The sequence below is a fragment of the Phycodurus eques genome, chromosome 20, assembly GCF_024500275.1.
Source record: "Phycodurus eques isolate BA_2022a chromosome 20, UOR_Pequ_1.1, whole genome shotgun sequence".
In the NCBI taxonomy this organism is placed as follows: Eukaryota; Metazoa; Chordata; class Actinopteri; order Syngnathiformes; family Syngnathidae; genus Phycodurus; species Phycodurus eques.
The window spans coordinates 9,217,607-9,235,867 of NC_084544.1; the positions used below are offsets into that span (position 1 = coordinate 9,217,607).

Genomic DNA, 18,261 nt, shown 5'->3' on the forward strand with positions numbered 1-18,261 from the left:
ATGAAATGAAAAACGAATATAAGTACGTAAAAAAAAAAAAAACTATGACAAGATTTTAAAATGTTTTAAAGTTCAATGTTTTGGAAATATGACAGATTGATAAATGCACTGTCCATCAACGATATGGATGGATGGATGGATGTTTCAAAAATACTGTCTACATTTAGCCTATATTAATACTTTTTTTTTTTTTTTTTTAACTGAGCATTTTCCAATGAGTGTTAAAAGTTGTGTCCAATGTTCAAATGTAGTTTTTGCTGAACGTAGCACGCCTCGATTGGCTGCGCTGCGTGCTTAATGAGCATAAAGCGCGTTAATGCCGGTCTGCAGCCCGCGCCGCGATCGATTTCATATCTGCCTCCCGGTTGGCCGAGAGCAGGCAGGCCGGAGTCACGTGGCTGAGTGGCCTGGGTGCACGGTCAAAATGGTGTTTGGTGTAAATCTAGGCTGTATTGCTGTCATATATCACGCGACCTCGTAAAAACGACACTGAGGATTCTGGACCAACAAATCAGACAGGACGAAAATATTTCTTATGATGCGGATGGTCTTCTTGGTAAATATAAGGCGGTGTACAGGTTGTCCGTTTTCAAACGCACCCGAGATATTTGCAGTATAAGAGCCAGAATCCACTCGAGTGGACGATGGCCCTGCTCGAGATCGGTCCCGTCCCGTCCGGAGGCCCGGCCCAAGTCCAGCCCAGGCTGGCCGTAGACGGCCAGGACTCGCAGCCAGCCAGCCAGCCCGTTTGTCCACAGCCGCCTCGTGCTCCCCGACAGCTGCTCCCATCCGGCCCCGGCAGCCTGCCGCACCTCGCCGCCCGGATAAACAACACCGGATGCAAACGGCGGGTATGTGCTACTGACTCCAAGTGTGATTCTCTTTTCTTCCCACAACACAAGGATACTTAGCCGAACCATTGCTGTTTCAATTAATTTCGTGAAGCCGCTGGTGTTGCAAGGGAGGAATCGTAAAACTTTTATTGCGCAACTAATGACTTTTGCAGCCATAAATTCAATTGGTCAGCGCCTCTGTGTTCAGCACCAATAGAACTTGCCGTTGGGGGGGTTCTGTGCACTCCTATTACTCTCATAGCCTCTTATCCCCTTTGTGGTTGTTAAAAAAAATAAAAAATAAATAAATAAAGTGACCTTTTGTGTAAATCAGCTCTCCTGCACTCTGCAGCTATACTTTCTAATTGGGCCTGCACTCCGCGGAGAATGGCTGCAGGGATGTTTCCAACGCGTTCCTTTCGTTGTCCAATCAATAACCTTCCGATACCGTCGGTCGCATATCGGTCAGGTGCATTTACACTGCAGGCGAGGTGAAGATTTTGTTTTATTTTGAGTTGGGTTGAATGAAATCCGCGGATGTGTTCAGATGCATGTGCATGCGTGTTTAAATGAACTGAAATCAGAAAACAATTACTCTTGTTTTGATCATTTCCAGCATGGCTTATTTTTATTTATTGTCAAAGTTAACACAAATATATATATATATATATATATATATATATATATATATATATTTTTTTTTTTTTTTTAACAAGGTATACTATATACAACTCGTGTATTTTGTCTTCATGCAGGTCCAAACGAGTGAGGGCGTTAGATACCAGAGGCAATCGCAGGATGGAGCATTTCACACTTTCCAGCTGTCAGAGGCAGACCGGTTGAAATCTGATTGCAGAACCGCAGGATGCACGAAGCCGCGCGCAAGCGCCAGGAGGACTGAGCCGAGCCAGACTGTCGGTGGCTGCGCAGAACCGTCAGGAGGCTTGCAAGACTCACTGCAACAGAAGCGCATATGAGAATCAAAACAGCTTCAGAATAGACGCCATAAAACAGAACAGAATTGGCACAGAACTATTATGCAAATGTATTAAATAACACATCTTCAAGGGAATTCTGTTGTGAGTTCCTTTTGGAGTGTTATTTTTAAAAGATTTTTTTTTTTTAAATGCAAATTCTGTGGCCACGAATTAAAAACGAAGCATATTATTTTGAAGCAACTACCCCATACATTACACGTAGACAAATTCAATATGCTCATTTAGAAACTCAACAAACGTGCACCAACAAAATACTGATTAGACTCGCCAATCGATATCCCTTAAAAAGAAACACACACACACACACACACACACACACACACACACACACAGACGGTATATGTGCCTTATTTTTAGACTCAAGGAGGACCATTTTAATTTCATTTTTTACACCGAAAATTGTCACACACAGGCAAAATCCAGTGCAACCATGTTGTTCGTCTCAATTTACTGCATCGGTGATTTGTTTCTATTAAGCTTACATCTAACAACTCCCTGACATTTATGCATTTTATATTAACGGCAATTCAGTGTTATATCAGTGAGCCTCAATGAAACTGCGTCATATGAGGTTATTGTTAGTGTGACAGCATATCATTCAAAATGCACAAATCATAGTTCTAATATAATATTTTGTTGGACTTTAATTACATAGAGGAAAGGGAAAGGAAAAGCGTGCGGGGATTTTGTAATTGCAGCTATAATAATAAGATTGCTTTGGTTTTTGTTTGTACATGTTTGTGGCTCCAATGACGCGCAGAAGGTTTGAGACTTCGGCCAACATTTCGCTCGGGGTGAAAATGGGAACTGCGAAGATGCGAGAGGAGGCGAGCCGCCGCACGAGGAGGAGAATTTACTGTTGAACTCTGCATTGCCCTCTTCCCTCACTAAGATGGCGCCCGACGGTGACCTGCTCCCTCTGTCCCTCCTTTGTACACCCCCATTCCATCTCTTCCTCCCTCCCTTCTTCCTCCCAGCAGCGGGCCATAAATCCGTTGTTGTTTATGAAAATTTACAACATGGCAATGCGGCTTTACGAGCCAGCTCGGCCTCCCATTGGCCGCGGCTCTTCACGTGGTCAGGAGCAGTGAACATGAACTTTTTATATATAATTTCCAATCGAGGAATAGAGCAGCCTTTCATTAAACAGGCTCCAGCTCCCACACGGATGGTTTCACCGGCGCCCTCCTTAAGCCTCAACCTTGTTTTTCTCTCTCCCCCCATTTTGGAGGATTTGATGCCACAGAAGCTTTCTTGCAGACGTGACTGGACGGTTTTGGCAAGATGTGTGCAAGGAGACCCGGGGCGTCACTGGGTGCCCCCCTCCCACCCCGGGACCCCCCCCCACCCCCGGTTCCATCGGGACACCTGCCAAGTCTTGCGTTCTGGGACTGTCCAGAATAGGTAAGACGGCTCAAATATTAATTTCCTCCACCTGCAATTGCATATCAGTAGCCATATTGTTATGCTTTATTTGTTAATGCTCTCTATTGGTGGTTGATGTTTGACTTTGAATCTGATCATTCCAAAAAAAAAAAAGATATGATATGATATGATATGATTGCTCTCCCCTTCGTTTGTCCTTCGCATCGCTCGGCTTGTGTTTATTTGTTGTTGACTTGAAACTGGGTTGGGCTTCAGCGGTCGCCGTAGTGGAGCCACGAGGGCTTTTTTGTCTCCCCCGTGTGGCCGCTCACCATAAACGCGCGTTTGCGGCGCTCGTCTCAAAATGTCCGAGGGGGGAAAGATTGGCACGTTGACCTCTATTGCAGGGAAAATATGTGTTTGAAGTTTGGGGCTCGGCGGGAGTGCGCGTGCGCTTACACAATAGATCTAACAAGCTTTTCTTTTTTTTTTTTTTTTTTTTTTTTTTTTTAACTGCATACGTCCCAGATGGTGGAGAATCCATGACATGCCTGACTGTTGACTCATATCAGAAGCATCTTTATAGGCCGAGTATGTTAAAACTCAAAGAGAATTTGACTCCGGTAAGTACTTTTCGGGAAAACGTACTTTCAGGACGTACAGTAATATAGAAATAGAGAGTCATAATTACGAGCAATATAAATTGTGCAATGCTGACCTAATTCAATCGAATTGTGCAAATGATGCAGAGAGCTAAAATGAAAACTGGAGTAAAGGTGAACGCAGAATGTTCATTTCAATGTGACTTTGTAGTTTTATTTTGTATTTTTTTAATTGTCTTTGCTTTCATCGAAAGTAGATTTGATTTGCAATATTAAAGTGCAACAATAAGTGTAAAGTACAAATCAAGCAGACGTTCAACACTTGTAGTTCAAGTCAGATTCCAAATTACCGTCACTAAAAACGCCTCACAACATTTTCAGAAGTAAACATAGAAATTATGCTCGTTCTATTTTTGTTGCATTTGTGTTGTGGTTAATTTAGTTCAAACGACGATGTAACCCCCCCACCACCACCCACCCGCCCCCAATGCGTGTTAATGTGTGTGGAGCCTGCAGAGTGCACTGCAGTCCTATTATTGCCCCCCCCCCCCTTCACGACCACCACTCACTCCTGTGTTTTTTTGTTTTGTTTTTTTTCCCCCCTCCACGGGCCGCTTTTTAGCTCCTGGGTGTGTCCTTGTCTCGACCTGTGGGGAAATGGTTTCGTGGGAGCTTTGTTGCCATTGGCCCGTCATAAATCAGCTGTTGTAGGACACCCATGAACACACTTTAGTGTCAATCACGCGGGGACGAATCAACATCTCCTGTAGCTTTTTTGGGGGGGGGGGGGAGATCTACTGGGGATTATTCAAGACCAGGCTACATAGTATGCACATATTTTTCTCACTGTATCTCTGGCCTGTGCACAAGCGAGGCAAATAGCTGCTCTGGGGTGAGGAAGCGTGAACCCAAAACCCTCTTGGCAAGCTCACAAAGAGGCAAGGGGTGCCATAAAAATTCCACAAGTCTGCATGTGACCAAACGGAGTCGCTGCCATGCTTTTTTTAAATTTCGTTTCTGCATACACGCTTTTTGTCTGCTTTTCGTTGCTCACTTGTACGCGGTCTAACGTTTCAGAAACTTAATGGTGGACAGATGCTGTAGTTATATATTGTAACTGGAAAGATTCATTTATAAAATGCAAAGGAAAATACATTTTCACATCTTTTCCCCCCAAAAGCACAAATAGGCCCATAGACTCCTTTGAGCAATAAAATAGCAAAAGTGTCACAGAGAGAGAAAGTAAAACATTGGATCAGTCTGTGTCTCTTTTTTTAAAAAATGTCAACTGTCCAGTTTTTCTCTATTGTGTACATTTTTTTTGAAATGGTCTTGACTGTTATAAATTGTATTGTCCTCATCCTGGCGACCAGTTCAGGGTGTACCCCCCCTCTTGTTTTTACTTGACGAAATTATCAACAAATGTACAATCATCTCAAATATTAGATGATAGTATTTATATGCTTTACATATTGGTTTTGTAAGATCTATTTTTTTAAGATTCCAATATCCACTTAATTCATATTTTTACACTAACAAACATTTTGTCCAAATAAATAATATTCTCACGAGGTTAAAAATGATGGAAATGTGGAATCCATGTCAAATCGCATGAACGTGTGTGTGTGTGTGTGTGCGTGCGTGCGTGCGTGTTGCACAAGTCCTAAATTGCATCTTATTGCTCGTTTTGGCGCTTTCCCCCCAAACATTCATTCATGAGGATCATCATATTGATGAGTGCAAAATGGACACAGAATGGCTTTGATTCTCTGAAATTCCCAATTTGCACTCATGGCCTCCATAAAACGCATCGCAGGTTTGCGCTTCGCTTATCGGTGCTCGCGAGCCTTTAGCGCATATAGCACTCCCAGCACGCCGACTCCGCTCGCATTGTTTCCAAGCCGCGCGTCCGCGTTTTTGCCGCAATGCTCGTTAACCTCCCGATGACCCCGCTGGCAGAGTCAGTGCAACAGTTGCGCCAGAGGATGGCGCACCACGACAACGCAAAGTTCGCCCTCAGCCGCGGAGTCCTCCTCATCCCCACCCCTGCGCGAGTTTACCTCCGGAGGTCACCGAGCAGGATTTACGACTGGTCAACAAAAGCACGTGATGCTCCGCCGTACCCCATATTTGGGTGCCTACGTAAGAGAGAATCAAGTCCATGGCCCACTCATTTCCATAATTCATCATAAATTGTGCAAGGCTGCAATAGGACGCGCTAAACCATCAGAGCCACAAATCAAGCACGCTCGCTTGATGCTTTTCTCCCCTTGCAATAATAACAACAAAAGAGCATCAATACGCAGCGAGCGGAGGACTTGTCAACAAATGAGCTCCTATTTTGTGAACTCATTCTGCGGTCGCTATCCCAATGGCGCGGACTTCCAGTTACATAATTATGGCGAGCATAGTTCGGCGGACGAGCAATACAGAGACTCCACCGCCATGCACTCCGGCAGGTACGGCGGCTATGGCTACAACGGGATGGACCTAACCGTGGGCCGGCCCGCGACCGGACACTTCGCGGGCAGCGAGCGGACGGCCGCCTTCTCCCCGAGCCACTCGGCGGCCGCCACCCCCTCGGTGGAGCCCGTCGGGTACGCGCAGCCCGCCGCCGGCAGCGCCGCCAGCTCGGCTCTGTCCCCCGCGGCCGACCCGATCCCGATCCCGATCCCGATCCCGTGCTCGTCCTCGGTGGCCGGCTCCACGCAGGTCTGCACCGAGTCTCGGACCCAGCACCGAGCCGTGAAAAACTCACTCCCCAGCGCGTGCTCCGGCTCCGGCGGGGGCACTCTGCTGCACAACCGGGACTGTGCGCCCAAAGGGTCCCCTCTGGACGAGGAAAAGCCCACGGGGAGTGCACCCGGCACGCCACAGAACGCCAGCGACCCGACCCAGCCTCAGATATACCCCTGGATGAGGAAACTGCACATAAACCACGGTAAACTTCATTTCTCAAAGAAAATGTCTACTGTATGTGGGGCGTGTTGCTATCGTCGTCGTGGGAAAGCGATACTTCGCAACACATTCTTGATTCTGACAGTCTGTGCACGCAAACGTCAACATTGTTCAGGATCTTTCCCCTAAAATATGAGCGTTTTCTCCAAACTGTACGTCATTATTGGACATGACAAGACCCCCACCCCCCATAAAAAAAAAAACAACAACATTTGGAGCATTTTATCTTTGTTTTGAGAGGCTACACAAAAGTCAACATTGTGCAAGATTCAAGTTTAATTTGGTGGATGTCACCATTCCATATATATTTATATTTTAGACGCTCCCATAATAGGATGGCCCTCTTATTTGCGGATTCAATTGCCATTCAAAAATACACGCAAGAAGCTTAGAAGGCTTCTTGAATGTGCTCGAATTTAATGGCAGTCTTTTTTGATATGGCTTTTTTTTTTTTTTTTTTAAACATTTGACCTGTGAGCGTCCATGATTAAAAAAAAAAAAAAAAAAAAGGTTTGTTGCACATGTATTCTGTAATTTAAGGTTATATATTGAAATGAAGTTAAAGCCCTTTTAGCATTTCTGTAACTATCCTGTAACACGTTCAAAATGATTTGCTGCACACATTTCTCATCCTCTCTCTAAATCTGCTTTTTGCAATTTTTTTTTTTTTTTTTTTTTTTTTTTTTTTTTTTTTACTCGACACAAGATTTGTCAGGACCAGAGGGCAAGCGTGCCCGGACCGCCTACACCCGCTACCAGACCCTGGAGCTGGAGAAGGAGTTCCACTTCAACCGCTACCTGACCCGCAGGCGGAGGATCGAGATCGCGCACGCCTTGTGCCTCTCGGAGAGACAGATCAAAATCTGGTTCCAGAACCGCAGGATGAAGTGGAAGAAGGACAACAAGCTGAAGAGCATGAGCATGGCTGCAGGCGCGGGAGGCTACAGGCCTTGATTACACTCAACCCCACCCACTCGACCACCCGCCCACCCGCTCAGCCTCACCCCTGATAAGGAGTGATACAAAAATAAAAGTTATGTCATATCAACTTCCTCTTATGTGGGTGCAAAGACGTGACGCCACCAGGAGCATCCGACACTATAGCCAACATTCTTTTCATTTAGTGCTAAAATACTCCATCCGAAATGTACAGTTCTGTCTAGAGTTAGAGAAAACGAATAAATGTTGGTTTAAATTATTTCTTGTTCAGGAAAAAAAAAAAAGGGAGAAAGAAAATGCTACCTACCTATTAACCAGCGAATGCACTCAATGTACACTCAAGTCCCAGCTTACTTGTTTAGCTACGTTTTCTGTGTACCTCCAGTATGTTGTGTATTGTATTTATTTGTGTCGTGTATATTGTGTTAAATTGAGATTTAAAAACAAAACAAAAAAAGCCTCCTAAATTCTGCAAAGTGATTTGTATGCGTGTCAGCTCAAGTCTTGCGTGTACAGTACAACTCCGCATTATATTTGTAGTTGTTTTTGCAGCTTAAGACATAAGGCTTTTCAAAATGTTTTTCCTTATTTGCCTTTTTAAAAAATCTGCATTGTGTATGACCCCCGTGGCGTTAAGCTTTTTTTTTTTTTTTTTTTTGGTGTGTAACTGTTTTTTTTTTAAAGACTGGAAGTCAAGAATGTACTGTAAAAGGCATTGTTGCTGTTCATCATGATAATTATAATAAACTTTTTACTGGAACTGCATTATTTTGTGCTGTGTTCCTTAGCGATATGGGACACGTTATTTTAGGAATATCTATATATCGTTTTTTCGCAGCTCTGGTCAAATATTTATGAAGGCTTCCTGAAGTTTGAATGAAAGTCACCAGGTTTTAAAACGAATGAAAGTATTTTGGTTTTTGTTGGTTTACTCACCTTCCTTGCAGTTTTGTTGCGCGTTCGGCTTCCTCCTCAGGCGCGCGCAACGTGGCTTTTCCCCACCTCTCGCAGCATCAGCTCGACTTTTCAAGCTGTAAACTTTATTAGGCCCCTTTCTGCCTCTTTAACATTTTGGTGCTAAATGAATGGGGGGTGATGGGGGGGCGGGGGGGGGGGGGGGGGGCGTTTGTCTATGAATTAGATCGTAAAAATCATCCGGAGCGCGTCCAGATAGGCTCACTGGCCGTAAACGGTCACGTGGTGGCCATTAAAGTAAGTTTTATGGTTTTGGGGAGTTGACAGTATATTGCACATAACATATAATCGCACTGACGACGAGGCTTGGTCTGACTCTGCCTTTTGCAGCCATTTGAGAAGCGTGACTTGACCAGAACAGAGCGCCACTTGGGCTCAGTCCGCTTGAGCGGACCGGGCCGGACCGGACGCTGCCTTGCATGGCCGGGATGAGGAGCGCCTCTCCGGGTGAGTTTCTGCGCATTGAGCGCTCGCCCGAGAACAAGCGAGCCTGTGTTAAATAGTTTTATTATTGGATGCGCTCTCTCGCTATCTTCCCCAATGAGTCCATTACACTAATTTGTGAGTGGTGCTGTGCTGAATTGTGGTCTGGGCAGATGTTGCAGGCAGGGTTTGGTCCGGCTCATGGCCATTTAATTGCTTCCTTCCCCGTGTAACTTGTTTGCCTCCATCTGTGGTGCGACTCATAATCCGTTTTTGCATGTTGGATAATTATCTCTGCGTCCATTTCCACCCACTAACTTCTCGTCTTAGAGGATGTGCTGTTTTTTTCTCTCTCTCTCTATTTGATCACTGGAGAATTCGCAGGACACGACACGAAGTTTTCTGTGCTCAATGCCGACCCAGAATGTTCTCTGCGCGCTTGTTTTGATCGCATTGGCACTGCCATGACGGCTTTTAGGGGAGGTTTGTTGTATTTTACGCATAGGATGCACCCCCAGCTTGGGTTAGGCTGTAAACAGTGTCAAGTAAACACAAGTCGGGGACAAACAGCAGCAGGGAGACGTTTGAAAAGGAATTCCGTTTTGTGTCAGCCACGTCATTTTGTCTTTGGGGTTGAAAAGTTCAAATGCCCCCCCCCCCACACACACACACCCTCCTCCTCACGGCCCTTTTGGAAAAAGTCACTCTCGCTTTGTGGTGACGCAGGGAATTGTAGACACCATTGTAGCTTGATTTCGAGAACAAAACAATGAAATAATATGCGCAGACTTGTTTACTCTTGCTTTCCTTCTTCTGGCCTTGCACCCGGTATCGTGCATGCCCAACTCAATTTTGATTTACTGTCACAATAGGAATACAAATACCAATATGTTCACTAAAACCTTTGACATTGTCTCTCTTCGAAGTGATGCACATCATGGTCATCTGCAAAGGTTGGAACACGCCAACTGGACTCTCTCTTTTTTGTTGTTTTTTTTTCCCCCTCACCAGAAAACGCTCGAATATGATATTTCTTCCAAATGGAAACCCCTTTCAGTAACCAGTCACCAAAAATACATCAAGGAAAATCATATTTCGTAACTTCAAGCCTACTGTAACACAGCAGAGCCACGTGGCAAAAAGATACTGATAACAGGAAAGGTGTATCATTAAACAAATGGAAAATATATAGTTTGATATATATATATATATATATATATATATATATATATATAATTAAGTCATAAAAATGATGAACGTGGTCACAAAAGTCCAATGTAAAGAAGAGTTGAATTGAACTAACGTATTAAAACAAAGAGTTCCTTTGAATCATTTGGAGTTATTTAAGGCCCATTTTCCTTTTAAATTGCGGCCTGTTTTATATAGCGACAATACCTCTTACACGATGAAAAAGTACCGTTTATACTCTAAAATATTCGTTTGCAGTTTTGTGTTAGAAAAGGCTATTTACATTGACATACTTCGACACTACTTCCAATAAATGAAGAATAACGCTCTCATTCGGATTAGCTCTCAACAGACCAGATGGATGTTTTCCATTTTTTTCTGTTTATCCACGTTTGATCCAAACAATTTCATCAACTCATACTTCCCATGCATATTGCACATTGCTCATTCGAGAAGCCACCGGTGAGGTTATAGAGCTTCGTCCTCCCAACACAATGACAATAAAACAAGACACGCACACACGCACACAGAGAAAGAGAGCTTGGCTTTTTTAGAAATGAGAATCCCATCCAATACGTCAAATGATTGTGCGGCACGCTGCCAGGCTGCCGGGGGTTCATGCGCAGGTCAGCCCGCAGCTCCAAGATAAATCTGCATCCTCTCCGAGCCACCAGCAGAGCTCGCTTTAGGCCAAGTTCACTGTCAGCCTCCAAATGTGTGCAGAGCGGAGGCACCGCGCGTGCGACTTAATAAGCACGCTTCCTCGGCCTTGTCCTGATAACAATCATGTGCGTGAATAAACACAGACGATAACTAAAATAGAGTTCGGATGCTGTGCAAAGACAACATTCAGGCTCTTTTAGCAGCCATTTTTTTGGGGGTGCTTTTCAGTTATTGGCATATTTTGTCGTGAACATTTCATCTCATCCCTCCACGCAACGCGTGCAGCTTTTTCCTCTCCATGAAATATATGGAAATGACGCTCGTCTAGTGCATCACGTTGAGATTGTTCGAATCTATTCGGGGGTGGGGGGGGGGGGGGGGCGTCGCGTTTCAATGGGCCGCCTCTGACGAGAGCGAGATAGCAGGAGAGAGGAGAGGAAAAATTGGGGTCAAAAGTTGAGCAGCAAGTCTCCGTCATCTGTTCCCTCGGAGCTTGATGCCTGCAGCCTCATAATGGCGATGTCGACTCGTCCGCACAAAAGGCAGAATAGCTTTGAATTACATATGTTGCGGTGTGCACTGCAGGTGAACCCTGCATGCGCGGTGACCCCGCGTTCGGGAGGGCGGGGACCCCCCCCACCCACCCCGGCCCAGCCGTCCCCAGCGACAAGATTGAGTGGCTGGCGTTTTATTATCGCGCTTGATTGGTGAATTTCCTTTGAATAAATTGCGTTTGATATGTTTGGGGACGGGGGGCTGCATTTGCATTTTGAGGATTGATACTCTCGACCCGGTCACCGCGTAATGGGAAGGCCCTGACCACCCACCACACCCCCCCAAACCGAGCCCCTGGACCCCTTAAAAAATCATTTAGCCTCTCTCATCTGATCATGTTGAATAGAAAGCTTTTAGGCCAGCAGAAATGGCACAGATGTTTTTTTTTTTTTTTTTTTTTTGCGGCTCACAAAAACGGGATTCAAATACAGAACTGAATTCCATAGTTGTTTTTTTTTTTTGCTTTTAAAAATGCGAAGTTGGAAAAGACAATTTTCTGCAAAAAATGCAAGAGAAAAATTCATTAGGTGTGATAGGTGTGAATTGTTCTCTTGGACACTGGCGGGAAAAATCATTTGCGCACGATGAAAATGTGGTCAACTTCCATAATTTTCCTCGATTCCCCTCAAAAATACATTTTTTAGTTTACCACATTCTAATCATGTGCAACCGAGCTTCATGTTCAAAAGACCTAAATTCAAGGAGGTGTTGTTTTATCCCCCGCCCCCCCCAGATCTCAAGTTATCTATTAAAAAATAAATAAAAAAATAGAACCCCTAATATTCTAAGGCACAATACTAAACACATGACTCGATCATAAATCTAATCGATATTAATAAAATGAAAAACAGACTTTGGCTATACAAGAGAATTTTATATTACCCAAAAAAGTGCAAAAAAATCAGCAGCGCACGCAATGAGATTTTGTATTTTTTACATCTGTTTTCACTTTTAAAATAAAATGTAAATTATAACAGGTACAAACAAGTCAACCTTTATGTATCAGATGTACATTTAAACCTGATAGCATCATGAAATATGTTCCACATTTCAAGCACAAGGCACCTTTTGAAATGCTTTTTTTTTTCTTTCCTTTTGTGTGTGTGTTTTTTGTTGGTTTGTGCATTCGTAGTTTCCAGAACGTTGTCCATCTTTTCGATGCCAATCCTGGAGAGACGGCATCATATTTGACCACATCCAAATATTTTCTGGAAAGGACGTTTTCCTCCCCCTTCCCCACAATCCTCAGCCCTCACGTTGGATGCAGAGGGATATTCATTATTATTATTATGTATAGACAAGAGACCTTGTGTGAGCCACCTGCAATCTGTCACTATATCGCCACAGCACTTCACTCATAATCTACATTTACAGTAAAGTGTCAGTGTGATGTATTCGACCTCAGCAGACCTTCACTCTGCGCTTTATGTTCCTTTGGGGTGGAACATGACGCTCTCGCTCGTCTTTAACTTCACGCGCCACGCAAGCTTGTAATCTGCTTTTGTTTGGATCCAACGCACAAACGCCATTCTGTGCAACATGGCTGCTACTTGCTTTTCATTTTCAATGAGAAGTCGGCTGGTTAAATGCATTTTGGAGGATTTAAAAAAAAAAATAATAATAATTCCCCTCAATGCGCACCTTTCAAGCCTCTTAATAAAAACTCGCTCCAATAGACTTCGGTAAGACATTTTTATGAAGGTGATTCGACATGATGACAAATAGCAACAAGTGCAACGGCCTGTAGAAATGTATACGCATTATTTCACTCAACGGTAATTTAGGGTAAAGGGGCTAATAGCCGAGCTTGCCCCGAGCCACATTTAAACAGGACCTCTGTACAATCCAATGGCAGCAGGCTGTAAATTTCACGTGCAGCTCAATGACGCTGTTACCTTATGCGCAATAGTCTGCAACATTCCCCTTCCGGACTGAGTCAAATCGGTCCTTCGCAGCCAAAATCTAGGAGAAGATATGAGAAATGAGTGCAGAAAATTGTAGAGAATAATATAAATCCCGGTTTTTTGGGGTTTTTTTTTTGTAAATGACGCCGTTCGTGGAGGGAAACGAGCGTGGATGTGCAATGAGCGGTCCCTCCAAATCCACAGTTGGCCAGAAGTCCAAGTCCGGGGTGAAGAGCGGGTCAGCGCGTCTAAGTGATATGAAAATGTCGCCCGTTTGGAAGAAGGGGGCACGCCTTGTTGTTTAACAAAGACTGTCAATGGGCAAGATTAATCAGAAACAAAATGGAAACTGTGTCAGTTTGGGGTCAGGCAGAAGTTATCTCTGTTTGGGGGAGTCAAGACAGAGAGGGGGGACTTTTTGGGTATGGGGGAGTGGGGGCATAATGGGGAGAAAGGAAACGCTTTTCAATATTTCTCAAGTTTGGGCTGCTTGTTTGTGCATGCAGAGGCCTTGTTGACGCGGACAGGCCGCCCCGCTGAGGAGTTGGAGCATCTTGAAGGACGAAATTGTCTCACCTGCAGCATGGACGGCCGACAGCGTGGACAGCAACGAGGTCAGAAACCTTTATTTACAAACAAACAAAAGCAAAAAGAACAGGTTTTTTTTTTTTTGGGGGGGGGGGGGGGCATTGCAGACTGGACAGTGAATCGAAATATGTGTTTGTGTGTGTGTGTGTGTGTGTGTGTTTTTGTCTGGCTAAAATGCATATAATAAAATTCACTAGGGAGCTAGTCCAACGTCATATAATGAAAATAGTGAAAAACGTGGCTGACATTTAACTTGGAGGCATGCAGAAACTTTCACCATCTATTATTATTATTGTTATGATTATTATTGTAAAGTAAATACAGCTTCTGAAGCCAGCCGGACAGTGAGCTGTTCCCATAGTTTCCTTTTGTTGTCAGTTTTCATGCTGAATTTGGGAACTGCGTGTGCAAGCTTTGGCATTGTAGATTTGTGCTTAAATCGTTTCGGGTTTTTTTTTGACGCCAAAATGTTTACATTGAAGGGTCAGCATTGTGAAATCCAATGCTATATTAAAGACACAAAGCATCGTGTTTTTTTTGTTGACACAGTTGCAAAAGCAGACAAGTTTGTCTTTAACGTAAGCGTCTATTTCACGCTGCTGTGCTGCAACAGCTTCTTACTTGTCTGAGAGCAAAACGCCTCCGTGCGATGTTTTGCTTGGCAGCCGCTTTTGTTGCCTGATATGTGCTGCATGTCTGCAATTGTTTCTGGGCGAGCCTTTCGGAACACATTTGGCCGATGGGTGTCACCATATGCTCTGAAGATCATCGTCAGCCATCCTCAAAACTGTTTATTGATGACTTCTGAGATATGAAAAGACATCAGAATAATCTGAATCATATCGGCATTGGTTGCTAAGTTTATGTTTTCTTTTTGACTGGCGAAATGAACGGAATTTCTTGCGTACATGAACGCAATCGTGCGAGGTGTTTTTGTGTATTTTTTGTAACCGCTCGTGACGCGGTCCGATACAAGCTTCATCGTCCATAAAGGTGTTGTTGATGATAGTGTAGTGTAAGTGTTTGTTTGACACTAAATTATGTGGGCAAGTCAGCATTGTGCAAAATGCATGTTAATAATCACAAATCTGCGTTCACTTGAGTATTTTATGAACAAATCCTCATATTTAGTCTTTTCTTTTTTTTTTTTCTTTTTTTTTTTAGTTGAATTATTTTTTATTTTTTGCAGACTGAAGCCTCGCCCACAAAAGTTTGACGCCGTGCAGGAAACAAGTACCTCGATTGGTTTTGCTTTGATATAATATGATTTAACAAGGAAAAGAGCTACGTAAGCCAGTCCGGAGAGGTTCTGCTGGTGCCAGTGCCATGCTTTCCATTGGTTCCTGTTTACATGATGCCCACAGGACGCGCGCTGATTGGTGGGCGCGCTCACGTGACCACACAACTTTGTACATTTGACAGCGAGTAGGAGGGTTTTGTGGAGATCAGAAAAACGACAGCGCGATAAAAATTAGTATTGTTGCACTTCACAAATTAATGACCATGAGTTCCTACTTGATAAACTCCAACTATATCGAGCCGTCCTTTCCTCCATGCGACGAATACCAGCAGGGCGGATACATCCCCAACCCGGGGGACTACTACGAGCGGCCAAAAGACACGGGCTTCCCCCATCACGAAGAGCCATCCTACCCCAGGTCCAACTACACGGAACCGGGCTACGATTACACCAACGTCCCCGCCGCCGGACTGGACGATTTCAGCGACGGGCACCACTCCGCGGCGCAGCCGCAAACGCTGCCTCAGAACCACGGACCGCGCCTCGCCTCGGCCCCGGACGGCGCGGGCGCGGGGGGCATTAAGGACTGCAGCCTCGCCGGCGAGGTCTACCCCGGCGCGGTGAAAGGCAAAGAGCCGGTGGTCTACCCCTGGATGAAAAAGGTCCACGTTAGCACCGGTGAGTTATCATCACGGTTAAAACACGTCGACGCGCGCGCGGGCGCCTGGAGGAGCCATCGAGGCAGCGCTCGGAGCAGGCAGCCACTTTACTGCTGCAATTTACGACTATAGAGCAGCGGGGTCGGTAATTAAGGAGCCTCGTAAATTTTATTGCCTGTGTTCGTCTGTCGGGGCTCATGCGCCTTTGTTGCTTTTGAACCCAAACTGCCTCCTCCACTGGAATTGAGCCAACGTGTTAATATCCGACCCCGCTGTTTAGTTCATCTTTCTGAAGCGTGAGCTGTCCCTGGACGCTTGTACGCGCATTACGTGTCTCAAACGTGCAAACAAATAGAGTCCAACTGGAGGGGTGCTGTATTGGTTTTGGAGAGGAATCTATAGGAATTGTTTAACACCTGCCTGTTTGCCTGTGTGCGACCCCCCCCCCCCACCCCCACCCCCACCCCCCACACTCCCAAACCCCCTCCTCCTCTCTCGACCTCCACCCCAGTCAATGCCAGTTACGCCGGAGGAGTGCCCAAGAGGTCCCGCACTGCCTACACCCGCCAGCAGGCTCTGGAGCTGGAGAAGGAGTTCCACTTCAACCGCTACCTGACGCGGCGCAGGCGGGTGGAGATCGCGCACACCATGTGCCTGTCCGAGCGTCAGGTGAAGATCTGGTTTCAGAACCGCCGGATGAAGTGGAAGAAGGAGCACAAGCTGCCCAACACCAAGATCCGCTCCAATTCGGCCACGTCGTCGTCGTCGTCGTCGTCTTCATCTTCCGGGGCCCAACAACAGCAGATTAAAACAGGCACGCAGCTTGTCCCCACGCCGTGCACCGTGGGTCTATAGTGCACGGCCCAGCCCGAATTAAAACAAGAAGAAAAAAAAACAACAACAACAACCCAAACGAGACTGAGATGGCAAAGAACACAAAAGTGGGAAAAGACGGACCGAGTGAATATTTTGGTGTTATTTGCCCTTTGTCCCCTTCCGCTCTGCGGTCGTCTTTCGCGTCTTCACATAAGCTTGAAATACTTTTTTTTCTTTTTCTTTTTTTTTTAATCCCACCACGGCGACTGAAGAGTTCATAGATTTGCTTTTTTTAATTTTTATTTTTTTACGAATGAAGGATAACGCACGGTCACATGGATAAAAAAACAAAAACAAAACAAAGTGTTGCATTTCATTTAGAAATGGCCAAATGGGCGAGGTAAAAGCTTGAATCCTTTCCTGTTGGATTGTTTTATTTTTTTGGGGGGAATTATTTTCCACGAAGAATTCTAATATACTTGAAACTTATGATTTATGAGCAGATTATTATTTTTTTTTAGGTCCATTGTAGTCACGGTGTGTGTTCGAGTGCTGAATGTATATCCACGTGACATGGCCACAGTGTAATGTACATAAACAAATCATGAAAGAAGGCACAATGAGGAATGCATTTCTACAGCTGTAGACACTTTTTTTTTTTTTTTTTTTGTTGCTTGTCAGCTGCGTGTCGTGAGGTCTTCTAAATAGTTTGATTCGTGCGCGTCTGTTGTCGTGTTGTTCTAAACTGTGAATATACATTTGTGTTTGTGCGGTCTCACTAGTGACCCCTGTGCTGTGTAGGCTATAGTGTAGACTGAATTTGTCCCTGTGAAATAAATGTGTACTTCACTTGTAAAGCTGAGTTGGTTTTTGATTATTAAGCTTAATTGAAATGGAGGCTGGAGTTGCGCGCGCAACATGTAGCCACAAACGCTGAGCATGCATATTGTTTTTCTTTTTTTGTTTTAAAGTTTTGATTTATTTTTGAATGTTTCATCGCACTGATAATTAGGGTTATTTAGGTCTGTTTTTAAGGAATCTAAACATGGTCATATTTCAATTATTTCGTCCCAAATTTTAGGGACTGCGAAAAAAAAATTGCAATTCATTTTTCACTCTTTAAATAGAATAAAAGATTTACTCCAGTATTAGCTTGTATTATTCGTGATGCGGCACCCTTCGTTTTTCTTTAAATATGGGCGTCATATTTCCAGGCATTTCCCACCGCGACTTTTCCTAAACGTGCTCGGCTGCAATTTTACACCTCAGCGATCGCTATGCGCTTCTCAGCTCCAGGCTCGTCACCGGCTTGACCCTTCCGCACCCTCGACCTAAACCGAAACGGTCAAATGCGTCCCTCGCCTCACATTGTTTCCCAAGGCGACCTCAGCCAGCTTCGGTGCGGAGTGTGAGTGTTGGTCAGTCGCTACCTGCTACATCCAAACAATGAAGGGTTCAACCAAGGGACACGGCCGACTCTGACCAATCACCGGGGTCCGCGGGCCTTCTTGTGACCCCTGACCTCTCGACACATACAACGTTCAGACCATACATC

At 44.8% G+C, this 18,261-nt stretch overlaps 1 protein-coding gene across 3 annotated transcripts; it reads left to right on the forward strand.

Annotated features, from left to right (window-relative positions):
• Positions 1-422: 422 nt before the first annotated feature.
• Positions 423-17,563, forward strand: hoxa4a (homeobox A4a). Of its 3 annotated transcripts, XM_061664776.1 has the most exons (6): positions 423-851; positions 1,589-3,235; positions 9,001-9,117; positions 13,910-14,017; positions 15,181-15,909; positions 16,402-17,563. In XM_061664776.1, exons 5-6 carry the CDS (start codon positions 15,489-15,491, stop codon positions 16,743-16,745), a joined length of 765 nt encoding a protein of 254 aa, XP_061520760.1. In that variant the 5' UTR covers positions 423-851; positions 1,589-3,235; positions 9,001-9,117; positions 13,910-14,017; positions 15,181-15,488; the 3' UTR covers positions 16,746-17,563. The 3 variants fall into 3 exon arrangements, with proteins under 3 accessions (XP_061520760.1, XP_061520758.1, XP_061520759.1); XM_061664774.1 differs by lacking the exons at positions 9,001-9,117; positions 13,910-14,017; positions 15,181-15,909; positions 16,402-17,563 and adding exons at positions 3,725-3,819; positions 5,758-6,739; positions 7,463-8,321; XM_061664775.1 differs by lacking the exons at positions 423-851; positions 9,001-9,117; positions 13,910-14,017; positions 15,181-15,909; positions 16,402-17,563 and adding exons at positions 1,209-1,324; positions 3,725-3,819; positions 5,758-6,739; positions 7,463-8,321.
• Positions 17,564-18,261: the final 698 nt, after the last annotated feature.

What these genes read in the sequence shown, in the direction of transcription:
- hoxa4a (XM_061664774.1), top strand. Translation starts at nt 3,739, where the DNA reads ATGACATGCCTGACTGTTGACTCATATCAGAAGCATCTTTATAGGCCG. An exon ending in TCAAAGAGAATTTGACTCCG is followed by an intron (nt 3,820 to 5,757) that starts GTAAGTACTTTT and finishes CCCCGCTGGCAG; the next exon opens with AGTCAGTGCAACAGTTGCGC. An exon ending in GAAACTGCACATAAACCACG is followed by an intron (nt 6,740 to 7,462) that starts GTAAACTTCATT and finishes ACTCGACACAAG; the next exon opens with ATTTGTCAGGACCAGAGGGC.